General features: G+C 49.0%; 1 protein-coding gene across 10 annotated transcripts in view; it reads right to left on the minus strand.

Moving 5' to 3' along the window:
- LPIN1 (lipin 1) overlaps positions 1-15,289 on the minus strand; it is a 131,503-nt gene that overhangs the window by 16,826 nt on the left and 99,388 nt on the right. For all 10 annotated transcript variants that reach the window (XM_072771046.1, XM_072771048.1, XM_072771051.1 and 7 more), the window contains 5 exons: positions 13,904-13,996; positions 10,659-10,738; positions 4,904-5,030; positions 3,693-3,841; positions 3,161-3,247 (listed from right to left, as the gene is read on the minus strand). In XM_072771046.1, the coding sequence (XP_072627147.1) occupies positions 3,161-3,247; positions 3,693-3,841; positions 4,904-5,030; positions 10,659-10,738; positions 13,904-13,996 (536 nt within the window). The remainder of the gene's footprint in view (positions 1-3,160; positions 3,248-3,692; positions 3,842-4,903; positions 5,031-10,658; positions 10,739-13,903; positions 13,997-15,289) is intronic.

Genomic DNA, 15,289 nt, shown 5'->3' on the forward strand with positions numbered 1-15,289 from the left:
AGGCGCCCCTTCTTTTTAATCAATAACCAAGCAAGGTATTTTCTACCCTGGATGAATAAGGTGACCATCAGCCCTACAGATCATTTCTCACAGCCAACTGTATTCAAACAAGTAATTACATTTGGCAAAAAAATAAAAACAAAATTGCCCTCATTTTCTATTGTTTTCAGGCAAGAGGCTATCTGCAAGGCTGGCTTCTCCACGAGATAAATACCACAGTGCCTAAAATTTAAGTGCAGCCTAAATTCAGAAAAAGCAGAGTGAGGACAGAGTGATCCGTCCCCAAACCCTGCAGTAAGCAGCATCACCTTGCTAGCACTCCAGCACACTAAACATCTCTCTACCTAGGCCTATGGCCGTCACGGGAGGACGCTGAAGCAATGACCCCGAGTCCCTGCACCTGTCCTGCTGCAGCCACCCAGGGCCCTGGAGGAGGAAGCACGTGGGGCACTGCCAGGACAGGGGTTCATTCTTACCCACAGCCAGCCACGGGAGCATCACAGCGAGCCCCACCTGGACCTGCACTCCAACAAGCTAGGCCAAGATTCTGGGAGTCAGTAAGGAGGTAAAAGCTGCCCCAGGGTCACCAGCTCTGGCCTGGGAAGGCACCGAGAGGACCAGGGCTCCACAAGCTGAAAAATGTGGAGGCAAAAATCAGAGGTACAGGCATGCCAGGTAGAGGCCATCGTTTGAACACAGGTGGGAAGATGGGAAAACAAAGTGTGGAGCGTGGAATACAGCCTGGATGAGAGCAAGGTCTGGGGAGAACCTCGGAAAACAAGGGCCTAGCAGAAGGCAGGGCAGGGAGCCTGAAGGCCACGGCCGAGCTGTGTGCACGCTCCAACTGCTCCAGAAGTCCAGAACATCACTGGCCTGTCTGGTGCCACTGAGGACACACGTCAAACCCAGTGAATGAACAAACGTCAAGCTCCTTCCTCTAGACCAAAATGAAAATACAGGAGGTACTCTGCACTCATCAGACCGCCCCCGACAGACCTCACTCACCCTCCGCCCGTTGATCAAAGCAAAGAATGCTCAGGTGTTCTCTAATAAGCTACCCTACTTTACCTTCCAAAAAGATATCTTTTTCTGGGGGAAAAATGCAACTGTGCCCTTTTTTTAATTAATATAGAGTAAGGAGAGGAGTAGATGTTTGTTCCAAAGCCCAAAATGATTCAGGCTGTGAGCTTCTTGGGATCCTGACTCATGAGGGCTTCTTCCAACTAAAAATAGATGCAATTTCCAGGGTCACGCAAGTCCAGGCAGCTCCTCAGTAGATTAATCCTTCTAAACGAGAGGTCAGCCGTGGTGAGGCTGTGGGGAATGGGACCTGCACACACGCCGTCCGCGGGTCTGCACACTGGGCATACCTTTACAGAGGGCAATCTGGTTCTATTGATCAGGCCTTCAAATGTGCTCATCCTCTGACCATCAATTCTACTTCTGGGAATCCACTTTATAGCAGTCGCTCCCTACGTGCCTGTGCCTTCTTCATTTATTTATAGGCTCATCATACATAATAAACACTATATGGAAGCACTTAGCACATCAGCCTTGGAAATAGTGAAAAAAACTGGAAACTCCCTCCTGTGTTCATCAACAGAAGACGAATGAAATACAGCACGCTTTATCCATATCGTACCACGTGTGCAGCACTGAAGAATGAGGTAAACCTTCCATCTAATGAACCAGAAAGCCGTATTACTCAATAACATAGGCGGACGTGTGTGTCGGTGGGGGGCATGGCGAGAACAGAAGTGGATTTTAAGTACACCAGGAGAGAAAACCAAACTGTTCACGATGGCTCCACTTCTGGGAAATGGATCAGCTTGGTGGCAGGGCTGGGAGGAATAAGATACAGCCTTCGTACTCTCAAGTTTCTCTCATTTTTCTTATTTCTCTTAATTTTTTAAAGAAGCATGAACTACTTTTGTCATTTTTGGAAGAGAACATCTGGAAAGTAAGGTCGAACCCATGAGCCAGGCATCTAAGAAATCGGAGGCTCTCAATCCCACCAGGATATGGGGGCACCATCCAGCCACCCTGCCCCCACTGCCACGTGAGGTCCAGGAGGCCAGAGACCGTGTCTGCTTCCTGACATGTCATGTACCTGTCACTGGGCCGGGTACACAACAGGCACTCAATAAATGCTGGATAAGCGAGGGAAAGAGGAGCAGGAGAGTTCACTTCATTCATCTGTGCTCACAGACTACCTGCAGAGCTCTGCATGCCCATCGCCCCCCCAAACTGTCACCTACGTGGGCCAGAGGTGACAGATGAGGTTGGGAACCACAGGGCCGGTTTTCCAACCTGGCCTCCACTCACTACATAAGTCCTCACCTTCCTCAGCCATGGAAAGGTGGGGCTATCCTGTGCTGGCCCAGGGCACCTTCCAGCGCAAGTGGCTGGAGAACAAGAAGCGTTGGAAGAGAGGTTTCCCTCATGAGGGAGACTCCGAGTCCACAGGAAGATGGAGACAGTGACAAGCCAATGTGGGAAGGGAGAGACCTAGACGGGCCCTGACCCTGGAGACAGGGCAGAGTGAACGCAACGGCCGTGGGGCTGAGCAGACCGGGGTGGAAGGTGCCCTGCCTCCGGTAAGCAGCGACGGGCATGTGGACCACGCACTCCTGAGTGAACTCATGATATTAATTCTTCTAATAACTCTGAAAAGCCAGTAAGTGAAGGTGAGAGGTGCCTGACATACGACAGCAGTTTACGACCTAGCCCACCTCCAGGCGCAGCCGGTGCGGCCCCAGAGCAGGTGCTGTCCTGAGCGGCAGCAACACAGCAGAGCGCCCACCCCCCAGGCCCTGGACAAGGTGAGCACTGCAGCCAAAACCTGCCCGGAATCTGTACCTTTTAGCCCAAACCACATCGCTTGGCATCAGAGCACCACTACCTCACCTCACCTGAGGAGACGGGCCTCAGTATGAAATGAATCTCAATCCCGCCCCAACGCTGCCATCCTCCCTTGGCCAACAATTCTGGAGACTTCTATCACTTCCTCTTTTGAATTTGAGGGAGTTGGCAGGATGAGGACCCACAGTGTCCTCCACACCCCATGGACACTGCCCCCACGCTCAGTGTCCAGGCTCCGCGCTCAGGGTGTCGTGCGCCCGCAGAGTGCAGGAGGCAGGGGCAAGCACCCAGTACTTACTGGCTCACTTTGTGGTACAGCTTCGCGATGCCCTGGTGGGTCCAATCCTTCCCCAGGGTGGGCAGAATGTGGCCAAGAGTATCTGATCTAAATAAAGACAGAATTGAGAAAGAACGCATTAAAAGGGGCATGACAAAAGGGGGGAAAGCCCACTCTGATTCACGGGACCAGAAATACCTCATAAAATGTGCAACAAGCCCCCGACTCACTTGCTGGACAGAAAGACAGTAATGAGAGAATGTTCACGGAGGGCTAGGTTTCCACACAAGGGGGCACCTTCTCCCTGACTACGTATCAAGTCTGTGACTTGCAAAATCAAAGTGAAGAGGCCATTCAGGAAGTCGCCCTTGGGGAGCATCCACGTGAGCAAGGGCACGAGGGAAGCAAGCCCCTCGCCCCTCGCCCCTCAGCACTACGGCTGCTGAGGCCAGGATGGAAGATTCCACGGCCGCACCACGAGCCCAACCACAGGAGCCCTGCGGCCCCACAAGGAAGGCGAACTCGCCCACAGCCCCGAGGCAGCCACACCCACCTAGTGATGGTCCCATCGATGTCGGAGATGATGACTTTATCGTCCCAGTTCCACAGGTAGATGGTGCCCTCGCAGCGACAGGTGCCTTGGTACTGTGTGGTCACGCTGAACACCACGTCGTTCGGGCCATTCTTCAGCTTTAAGCTTTTCTGAAAAACACGAGCCACATGTCCACTATAGGGGAAGGCCCAGATCGAGGGCCACCGGGCTTCTGTTCCACCAGACGCTAGGTCAGGGTCATTGTTCCCGCTCACTGCCCTGGGCCTCTGCATCATTCTGCCTCCAGATGAGGATGGTTCTTTCCAGGATCAGCCAGGCTGAACCCCAGCTGTCCCCACGGGGTGCCCCCGGAAGGCGGCTCGCCCACTCCCTGCAGGGTGGGGGGACAGGCCGGCAGGCTTGCCACAGTAACTCCACCTTCGGCGCGGGACACACTACACCATGAATAAATATGACGGACCACAACGGGGGGCACAAAGCCAGGCATGGAGGTCTGTTTCCTTGAGTAACCGCAGACCCGAGGAATTCACAGCAGATCGGGAAAGCAAATTACCTTTGGGCGGGTTTGCATCCTGTCGCTGGGACCCAACAGGGCCTGCCAGCTGGCTGCCTGACTCCAGGTCCCCCCGGCATCGCTGGCCTGAGCCAGGTGCCATGCAGCGGCACTGAGACGGGGCCTTGGTGGTGTTAGTGGGGGTCTGGCCCTGACCTCTTCCTGTGAAATGTCATCACAGCTTACCCCGGCCCCTCACTGATTCTTAGGATGAAAGCAAAGAAGATACTTGCTCACTGACTGTTCATGGTCCAGGGAAAGAAGGGTCTGACCAAAATTGGTGATATACCCCCTCGGAAGAAGACTCTGTGACCATGGTGGCCCCGGCCACCTGCAACTCCCTAAACCCCATTGCAAGTGCTTAATCTCCCCCAACTTAGGAGATGTGCTCTCATTAACAAATCTCTCTAAAAATGGAAAAAGCCTGGGAGACTCGGGTCTATCAGTCATTTACATCTAAGGATGCATTAGCTTCATCAGGCTGCCCTCCTCCAACACTTGAAAACAGGAGCCTCTAGGGCCACAATGGCGAAGCGAGGCTGAGGGGCCGGCCTGGCCAGGTGCTGAGGTTGGGGCACCCGGACCACCAGGCCGCGGAGTCTGGGTGGCCACGCCTCAGCCAGCGCCCACAAAGACGGCGAGAGAACAAGACACTCACCAGCTGCTCTGAAGTGAGCCGGAGGGTCTTCCTGTAGCTGACATTGGACAACAGAGGGAGGTGGCTTGCACTTGATGGCTTGGCAGCTGCGTGCTCTTCATCACTGGAGGATGATTCATGCTTTATTCTGGAACACACAGTGATGTAATCACCAATTAGGAAATGCATCTGGGTAGCCATTAAAAATGCATTAGGCCGGAATCAATGACAGAGTCAATCGGGTCTCTCCCGAGTACTGTCTCCTGGGTGGTCACTTACCATCTGCCATTACATTTATCAATGAACGCTCGCTAACTCCCATTCATACGCCTCCTGCATTACTCATCTGGGGCTGCCTCTCCTCATTCACTTCCCTGTTCACTAGCTATCATCACTCTATTTTAAACCAAGACGCTCCTTCTTCCTGATAAACAGGGTTAAGCTCCCTCTTGCCAAGGATGCTCGCAAACATTCTGTGGCGGGTCTAAGGCTGCAGGCCAAGAAGGCGAAGTCCAAATTTCTACACACCCCGGCGATCAGGTCCAAGTTTATGCCTCTCCACATACACATTTCCATACACATTTCCAAATAACCAGGAAACTCTAGGACATCAGTCCTCCTCCTCCACAAGCCGCAAACAGGCTGTCCCACGAGCAAGGGCTGCACACCTCACCTGCCCATGCAGGACCCACAGGGCCAAAGCTCCTTACTCCTCCAGACTTCTCTGTTTGGTGAGGGGCTGGGGGATGCTGATGAGAAGCAGGCTCGTTTTCTTTCAACAGCTCTTAAAAAGCATATCAGTAATTAGATGTTCCCTCAATTACAATGCTGCTGGAGCATCATCCCCAACCCAGCAGTGTCAGCTCTGCTTCCTGAGGCCATTGCCTTCAGAAACATCTTAACACTCTACAAAGTTAATAAAAGTTTGTTAAGGCTAAGTGGAAAAGCAAGCACGTCGCATCCTCAGGTGCACACCTTCCTGCCAAGCTTCCTGCTCGGGGCATCCCTTTATGCAAGACTGACACGCCAGGGGCCGGGTCATTTTTACCTCAATGAGCCCTGACTTCTCCATGCTCATGTCACGTCCCGTGTCCTCCAGGCTCCTGTTCTGCCCCCACCTCCCCCCTTCTATGCAGCCTGTTGCTTTCTTACCCTGTGTGTTCACTCCAGAGCAGTCCCTGCAATCCACGACTGTCCCAAACTAGGGAGGACACCGTGACACAGCATCCACTTCTCTGTTATTTCTAAGAGGAGCTGAGCCTCTGTCCACATCTAGGAGGGGCCCTTCCCTAAGCACCTGCTGCCCTGGCCCCACAAGAGGGAGCCTGTGGCCCTGTGGACCGGAGCTCTTTCACCTGATGCTCACTGCACTGCACCAGCTGCGGTCAACACAGCAAACAGCCTGGCTCCTGCTGTCCCAGGGCCTCCTCTCTGAACAATCACAAGACCTATGATGGGAAGGCAGACTTGGCCATCACCAGGACATGGTGGCTGTGGTGAATAAGCCAGGGGAACAGGTCACTGTGTCCACAAAGGACAGCACATGTAGGCTAGAATCCTGGTTGGTTCGTGGAAAGGCCTGGGCTACGTGCGGATGACTCTAACCCATGACACTGTGGGCCGTCTCTAGGTAGTGAAAATGATGCAGGGGTTAGAACCTGAGGAGTCTGGGTTGAAACTCCACAGGAATCAGGTTGTTACGCTAAAGAGATTGTTTCTTCTTTCAGCCCTGACTTCCTTATCTCAAAATGAAAAGGAACAAACCGCATCACACCCACCAGACATTCAGGATGCGGGCACATAACCGCAACAACCGGACTGGGAGACACGAGCCGCACTCAGAGAAGGCCTCACACGGGGAGAATTCTGGGTGCCTCTGGATTGTCTCTAAAATGACACGTTCCAACAACAGTCCTTTCCAGTTCTGGCCCCCGTGGCTCCTGCGAACAATGCTGGTTCTTCTGAACCTACAACCCACGGATTTCCAGCCCAGGAAGATGCAGTCCTGGAGCCCACCAGGCCCAACAAGCACCCAGGTGGGAACCAGGATGCAGGCCCCTCCCTGAAGATGAAAGGTTTATGCTCCAACCAACCAACGTGGAGTGAAAGGAAACCCTGATGTGAACCAGAGCTCCCAGGACAACAGACTGATGTGTGTCTCTGCTCAGAGGGTATGAAAAAAAAAGGCAGCATTGCTGTTAATCCCCATCTGCTGCTTTAAAAAAGGAAAGAAAAAAAAGAGGAAAAGAGAGGAGAGGAGAGGAGAGGAGAGGAGAGGAGAGGAGAGGAGAGGAGAGGAGAGGAGAGGAGAGGAGAGGAGAGGAGAGGAGAGGAGAGAGGAGAGGAAAAGGAGTGGAGGAGAAAGGAGAGGAGAGGAGAGGAAGAGCAGAGAAGAGAGGAGAGGAAGAGGAGAGGAGAGGAAGAGGAAGAGCAGAGAAGAGAGGAAACGAAGAGGAGAGGAAGAGAAGAGAGGGAGAGGAGGGGAGAAGAAGAGGAGAGGGAGAGGAGAGGAAGAGGAGGGGAGAGGAGAGGAAGAGGGGAGAGGAGAGGAAGAGGAGAGGAGGGGAGGGGAAGGGAAGGGAAGGGAAGGGAAGGGAAGGGAAGGGAAGGGAAGGGAAGGGAAGGGAAGGGAAGGGGAGGGGAGGGGAGGGGAGGGGAGGGGAGGGGAGGGGAGGGGAGGGGAGGGGAAAGGGGAAAAAGGAAAAGGAAAACCGCCACCACCAACTCCGTGCGGCAGCCCATGTTTGAGGGAAAACAGAAACAAACCCTGAAGCGGGAGTTGTACAGTTGGCTGCTGGTGTAGCCAGCTCAGGGCAAGCATGTGACATCCGGGGACTCTGCCACCTGCACAGGCCTGCGATGGCCCATGAGCTGGTGCCTGCTTTACGACGCCTGCAAGCAGCACCAAAACACAACAAAAAGGGCGCATCTTGCTCGGAAGTCTGTGTTGAAGAGTAGCTGTGAACAACATCTAAGTTAGCACTTGTCACAGTGCGCATTTCTCAAATAGGATTTTAATGATGTGTATGGTGACAAGCATTTTGCTCAATTAGGAGACTTCGGGGAACCGCTCTGTCAATCAAGCCTGTCAATGAGGAGAGCACTCCAACGCCTTCTCTGTCAGCTGTGCCCATCCAATGGGGAGGCTGAACGTCTAAGAAGCTAGGAAAAAATGCAAAGATTTCCATTTCTCCGAAGAAGTTGATGGTAATATTTTTCTGAATCTCAATTCCTCCTCACAAGAGTCAATGCTCCATTTTTCAGGTTTAAGAAAGAAGCATAGCGTGACTAACTCACAGAACGGTGAATTGTCTTAAACGATTTCTGTTGAACTGGGAACAGCATCTGTGCCAACACTTGAAGAGGATGGTACCGGATGGTAGGAAAATCAAATGCACCTCACCAGCTGATGCTGCAGCTCCAGAGGAGCCGCCCTGGGGTCCTGCTGCTCGTCCCCTCACCCCGGCCTCCCAGTGTCCTTCCTGGTCCTCCATGAGACTGCTGCCAAGGGGAGAGGACCAGTAGCAGAAGCCGCTGCATGTCACACTACCAGCTAGTGTCATGTTTTGTGCCCTTTTTATATATATAAGACTTATTTATTTATTTTGGGGGGGGGAGAGCATCTGTCAGTGGGAGGAGGGGCAGAGGGAAAGGGAAAGAGAGAGAGAGAGAGAGAGAAGATCTCAAGCAGACTCCCTGCTGAGTACAAAGGTGCATAGCCAGACGCCGGACTCACGACCCTGAAATCATGACCTGAGCTGAAATCAAGAGTCAGGTACTTAACCGACTGAGCCACCCCAGAGCCCCACGTTCTGTGCCTTTTCAACTGTGGGCCAGGTCCACCCCAGAACCACCTCCTGACTGCTCTCACTCAGCCACCGCAGGCACACCTCCTGTGTGGCCCTGTCGGGTTTTGCGTCCTGGGTCTCCTTTTTTGTCCTCACAATGCTGTGAGAATTAAATCAGCAGATATACGTGGGGTTGGTAACATCCTTATCCATATTTTGCAGATGAAGGAGGAGACACTATGGGGCTGATGGCTTCACCAAAGATCACATAGAAGATTGACAAAGTCTCCGCTCTACGTCCTGCTCATGCTGCCTCTCGTGTTTGGAAATCGTGGCTAGGACAAAGACCGTTCTTGAAAACAATTCCAAGAGAGCAGGATGTTTCTAGTGCAGCGAAACCACTGGTTTAAAGGCTCAGGGCAGGTGGGCTGGCGCCTCTGCTTGTGTCCCCTCTCACCATGTCACCTCTCTCCTGGGCTGCCTTCCCCCGCTGCTCTGGACCTGAACATCACACCTGTTCCTTTGCTCAGATATGGAAGCCAGTTTGCCCAAAGCCAGGATTCCAAACCAGGTCCTCCAGACTCCCAAGTCTGCTGTCTACAGCCTGCTGCTGCCCACTCACAGGAGTGAACAATGACCCCCCCCCCGAAAGTCCACTGGCTTCTGGCCTGCTTTACACATCCCTTTGCAGGACAGCACACCCTCAGCCTGCGCTCCATCGTGAACATACCAGCCTTCTCCCTTCCGAGCTCACGCAAAGGTACACTCAACATTCCAGGCTGGGAAGGTCCCAAATAATTGTGCTTAAAAGCCCTCTTCCAGAGAATGAGACAGAGACAGAGGGCAAAAAACTGAAAAGCCAACCCCACTTCCCTCTCCAGTGTAGATGGGCAGAGGGTCAGGTGCCGGGGTCCCACCAAAGGAAACAGCAAGGGTGTCCCCAGTAATATTCCAGCCAAGAACTGGAGAGGCCTCTTAGTCATTTTCGAAAAGGTCTACATGCTTCTACACACAGAACAATAAAGAAATCAGGGTTTTTTCCTACTTCTACCTATATGGGCTTCTGTTTCCCATCATGGATTCTAGAAATAAAATAGCTGATGATGCAGAGCTATGGCCAGGAGGCTGAGGACCTGCAATCTAAGCCTGCCTCTCCTATGAGCCAACAATGTATTGGGAAAAACCTCTCAATTCAGGAATAGCTCAACAACACCTACGAAGTACCTGCTACATGTCAGGCATTCGCTTAGCTTCTACGATACAAAAGTGGTTAAGATCTGCAATCTTGCCTTCCATTAGTTCATTAGTATTTCCTGCCGGCTAAATAAGAAAGGCAATCCTGGGTTCCTAAATACAGAAAGAACCTAAAGGTAAGGTGATATGTAAAAGGTGCTATATCAGCTCACTCGGCGTCAATATACATTGTCAGCATCATAACCAACGCCTGATGGCTTTGCATTCAGATCAGAGTTGCCTTCAAATCCCATACAGATTAACCTAAAGACAAAACATTAATAGTTATCTATCAGTTGCCAAGTTACTGTGAATCCATATAGATTCTTAGAAAAGTATCAACGTAAGCCCCAGTAAGTATCTGAACTACAGAGAAAGGCAATTTCCTTCTGAAAGAAACTTCTTTCCACGTTGCTGTTAATGTTCACATTTGTCATCATCCTCCTCCTCCTCACCGCTTCTGTTGGATTCCGTACGTTCAGGGCCACCACACACCAGCACCCAGAGAGGCGCTCTAGTTACACGACCTCACTGAAGCATCACGTTTACTTTGCAAGGGGGATATCTAGGGGGCAACTGCCTCCATTTGATTCATGGGAAACCAAGTGGCTCCAGGTCGTTGAGTAAATCCAGAGCCAGGGCTGCAGGCCAGGTCTGCATGTGTATCCGGCAAACCCCTGAGCACCCGGCAGGCACCTGCCATGCCTTGGGACACAGAAGGGGGCTGTCCCAGCCCACGTGGACTCGTGCCATACCTGGTGGCCATGCTAAGCTGTGACGGCTGCTCCCCGGTGCTGTGGCTCTTCCCAGCCAAGCACTGCTCTGGCTTACTTTCCTGGAGAGCAAGACAAGAAAGAGTCACGAGAGTAGCAAAGAGAAGTAAATGCACATCACAGCCGGTGTTCCACAAGCCCGGGGCAGCGCCCCAAATGCTATCCCCAACATTACACGCCCCAGGCATGGCAGGTCCCAGTTATTCCTTTGCTTGGAAGCATTCAATTAAGCTGAGAAAATTTTTTTGACAGAAATGAGTCTGTTTTCCATAAGTGTTTGTGGCACCAAACCAAACTTCATAATCACTGTAGCTTATGCAAATGCTTTATCAAGGGCTGCTTGGATACCCGAATATTTTCAAAATATTTTCTTATAATTGCTGATAGAAACGCTTGAAAATATTTTCACACCATATTTTGCTTGGGAAAATGTGGATGCCTTCTCTCTTTCTCAACACCACACACTCTTAATAGAAAATGCTCCTCCGATGTACTGGAAAGAGCTCTGGAACTCTATGAGATCTGGGCTCAGCTCTGCTTCTCTCGCTTGGGAAGCCTAGGCAAGTCATGGAACCCTCCAGAGCCTTGTCTCCCCACCTGTGGAAGTGCCAGCATCTCCTAACACTGCTGTGAGGACCACAGAGATGCTGCACAGATGCACAAAGCCTGGCCCACCGCAGGCCAGGGAGGGGAAGACACCCCCAGCCCCATAGTCTTTCTGGAAAGTCATCACAGAATCACGCAAGGACAAAGGACGTACAACTAAATCCCATTATTTGGGATCATTTCATTTGGTCAGGAGGTAGGTTAATGTTTTCAATGTTAATAAATAAAATGAGAAAAATAAATAATATGTCAGGGTGACCATCTTAACAAAGGATGAGTACAAACTCTTTCCAAATATTCTTTAGCTTTTTATAAGCACACAAATGATTGATGTGACAATAAGCCCAGTAATTTTTAATCTATTTACTGAGGTAAGTTAGCTACCATTATCAACAATTCTTTATTAGACTAGTTCAAAAACATATATCTGAAATAAATATATTTCAGTTTAAGAAATGTTTAATTTCTTAGCTATTCCTTCATGCCGGCATCTACCTTAATTCAAACTGGTGACAATGTGAATACTCCAAAACAAATAGGCCTTTGAAATAGGAAATAGCCCTCTGCTAAATTCTAAAACATTCTACTCTCCAGTGGGGGAACTAGAAAGGCCCTTTATGTTTTAAGTCACCTAAAGCAAAGTGTATGTTTGCTCTAATGTGTTTACATTCCTTGAAGGTAATGGAATAATTGGTCAAACTCAGGTATGCTAAGAAAATATCAAACAATTTTATCTTGATAAAATCCTTCCACCAGACTTTTTCATTGAACTCATGGAATAAATATATTGAGCTCACTGGAGTTTCTGTTAGTATTATAATAACCAACTTGACTGCTGTGCTTGGGGTTTCTTTATACTATATTCCAAAAGTAATCAGCATTCCCTCAAATCTTTGCCAAGCCCTGCCCTGTGTCCAATACGGGCACCAGGGATATCCAGAACTAGACGTGGCCTCCGCCTTCCTGGAGTTTAGGATGCTGAGGAGGAAGAGACTATGCTAATCAAATAGTCACACTAATATGGATACAATTACAAATGCTGACAAAACGTATGAAAGCAAAGTGCACCTGCAGGGCTAAGAGAGCAGAGACGGGGCAGCCCAGACTAATCCTCTGAGAAAGAGCTTTTTGAGATGCTAATTAAGTAAAGGAGGGAGTGAGGGGGTCCTAGGAACACCAGGCAAAGGGAATGGCATATGCAAAAGTCCTGAGGCAGAGTGTGTTTTCAGCCAGTGAAACTAAAGCAGGGAGGGCAGGGAGAGAATGACAAAAAAGGCTAAAGAGGGATGCAGGGGCGAGGATACACAAGTGCAGTAAACCATGTTAAGGACATTGGTCTTAATTATGAGAGCCCTGGGAACCCAAAAGCTTTTAAGGAAGGAATAACACAATTCGGACCAGTATCCTAAATCGACCAGTGCAGCTATGGTATAGAGGCTGAAGAAGAGAAGGCAAGAAGAGACCAGTCGACCACTGGAAGCAATCCTGGGACAGATGGAGCTAGTCCACACTTGGCAGAGTAGAACTGGAGCAAGATGGGCATATAGGAGATATATTTAAGATGGTAAACGGATAGGACGTGGTGACGAACTGAATGTGGGAAATGAGGAAGAAGAAAGGTCTAGCCCATGGAGGGACACTGGCACTATTTTCTGGCTATGGTCCAATGAAGGAAGAATTCACAAAAATACCGTGAGTTCAATCTTAGAAATGACCAGTTTGAAGTGTCCTGAAGCATCCACATGGAGATGTCCACAATGCCGGCTACTTGATAAATGGACATGGAATACGAAAGAACGTCTGGTTTGGAAATAAAACATGGGCATGAGTGGGGCTGCCCAGGGAAAAGCAGGCTGTCCAAGCAGACAAGAAGGCCTAGGACGACCCTCAATGACCCCCTCGGGGGCAGAGCCAGAGGCATGGAAGTCAAGCAAGGAAAGTGCCTCAAGAAAGAGATAGAGAGGCTGCCAGAGATCTGGAAAGAAGTACAGGCATTTATAGGCATGGACCCCAAAGTCATGTATGTTTAGACACAGCACTTAAGTTTGAAAGGACTGATGAGAATTAGTCTACCACTCTAAGTATCACCTCACTACAATTATACTCACAAGCAGGGCAGCCCAGGTGGCTCAGCGGTTTAGCGCCGCCTTCAGCCCAGGGCGGGGTCCTGGAGACCCGGGATCGAGTCCCACGTCAGGCTCCCTGCATGGAGCCTGCTTGTCCCTCTGCCTCTCTCTCTCTCTCTCTCTCTCTCTCTCTCTATTGTTCATGAATAAATAAAATCTTAAAAAAAAAAAGTTCCTTACTATTAAAAAAAAATTATACTCACAAGCCACAGGAAGATACTTAAAAAAGAGAATTAATCAGATTGAATTCCTCCTGAATTGGCCACGGTCTCCACGGGGTCAGGAGGTGACCCCAACTCTGTACCCACACCTGCCCTTCCTCTGCCCATGTTCCAGGATGCCTTTACTGCTTCGCCACAGAACTGGCTTGTGAAAATTCAGTATCATGGCCTGTGCTTATTTCTCTGACGTACAAGCCTAGAAACAAATTCCATAACACAGAACCCCAAAATTAACTGAGCTAAGTAGAAACACCCTTTTGTTTTCCACGCTTACCTCTTTGATTGTGGTATTTCTTCCCCTCCATGAAAACCACCATCTTCCTCCCTTTCTGGGCATCTTATCCCTCACGATAGATTCCACAGTGGCCTGTTTTAAATGGATGGTAACATAAATAATGGAACCAAAAAAAGATCAACTTAGCACATCCAAACCAAAAGACACACACATGCAAATTAAAGTACAATTTAAAAAAAAAAAATTAGAGAAAACACAACATACTATTTGTGGATTAAAAAATTTCGAGAAGCAGAACCTAATGGCGTCCAAAATCACATGAAGATAACTTAAGCATGAAGACTTAAGAAGATGTTAAAAGAATAAACAAACAACAAATAAAATACAACACGACAACAACAAAAAAAGAGAGCATTGAAAATCATTAGTGATTAGTTAAGATCAGAGGTTTTCAAAGTAAAGTGATTTACTGGTTAAGATACTGTACTCTCAGCGTGATGATTAGAAAATTAAAAAATGAAATGATTAATATGGAATATAGGGTAAAACAGTTTTAAACAAAGAGTAAAATGCATCTCTTTAGTAAATGTAAATTGCCCAATCTGGACAAACCGAAGCCTGGTAGGTACATTTGGGTTAAAACCTCAAGTAGCAAAAGGAAAACTCATCCTCTTGCCCTAAAGAAATGAAGGTTTAATGGGGGAAGATTAAATATTAATTAATAATTTTCTAAGTATTTCCAAAGAAGAAAATCTTTCTCTTGAGGTGAATTCCGGCACCAGGTAAATAGTATCTCCTCTCCCTTCCTTGGTTCACAGAACCTATCAGGGAATGGATGACCCTCTCCTCCCACTAGAACAATTTACATCTTTCAACCCAACAGGCTGCAGGTTAAGTAGAAAGATTAAAAAATTCCCATATTTCACCCGAAGTGTGCTTTTTATCATTTAAAAATCCCTATGTGATACGAAGGAAACTGAATACACAGAAAAGCAAACCATGTGTACCCTATTCACCAAGAGGATAATTCACACAGATGTCAATTACTCTATTCCCCCTAAATTCATCCATAAAGGTAACTAAACCCCAATGTAAGAAAAAAAAAAACTAGCAGGATTATTTTCATATCTAGGCAAAGCGACTCTCAGGGTCATTTATAAAACAAATAAAAATAGCCAAGAAAACTCATGGACAGAAGAGTATTAAGTAGGTACAAGCCTTATTAGATATTGAAATGTATTGAAAATATATCATAATGAAAAAAATGCATCTTGGTACATGAGTAAACATATAAAAGGAACAGAAGACAAAGCCCAGAAATGAATCTAAATTGATAAAGAAACATCAAACAACAGGCTGTAGCTACAAGTGCCTATCAGTGAGGAAGGCGGTCTAACCAAAGGTACTGGCATAGTTAGGTAGCTA

The sequence above is a fragment of the Canis lupus genome, chromosome 12 (genome assembly GCF_048164855.1).
Source record: "Canis lupus baileyi chromosome 12, mCanLup2.hap1, whole genome shotgun sequence".
NCBI classification, from domain to species: domain Eukaryota; kingdom Metazoa; phylum Chordata; class Mammalia; order Carnivora; family Canidae; genus Canis; species Canis lupus.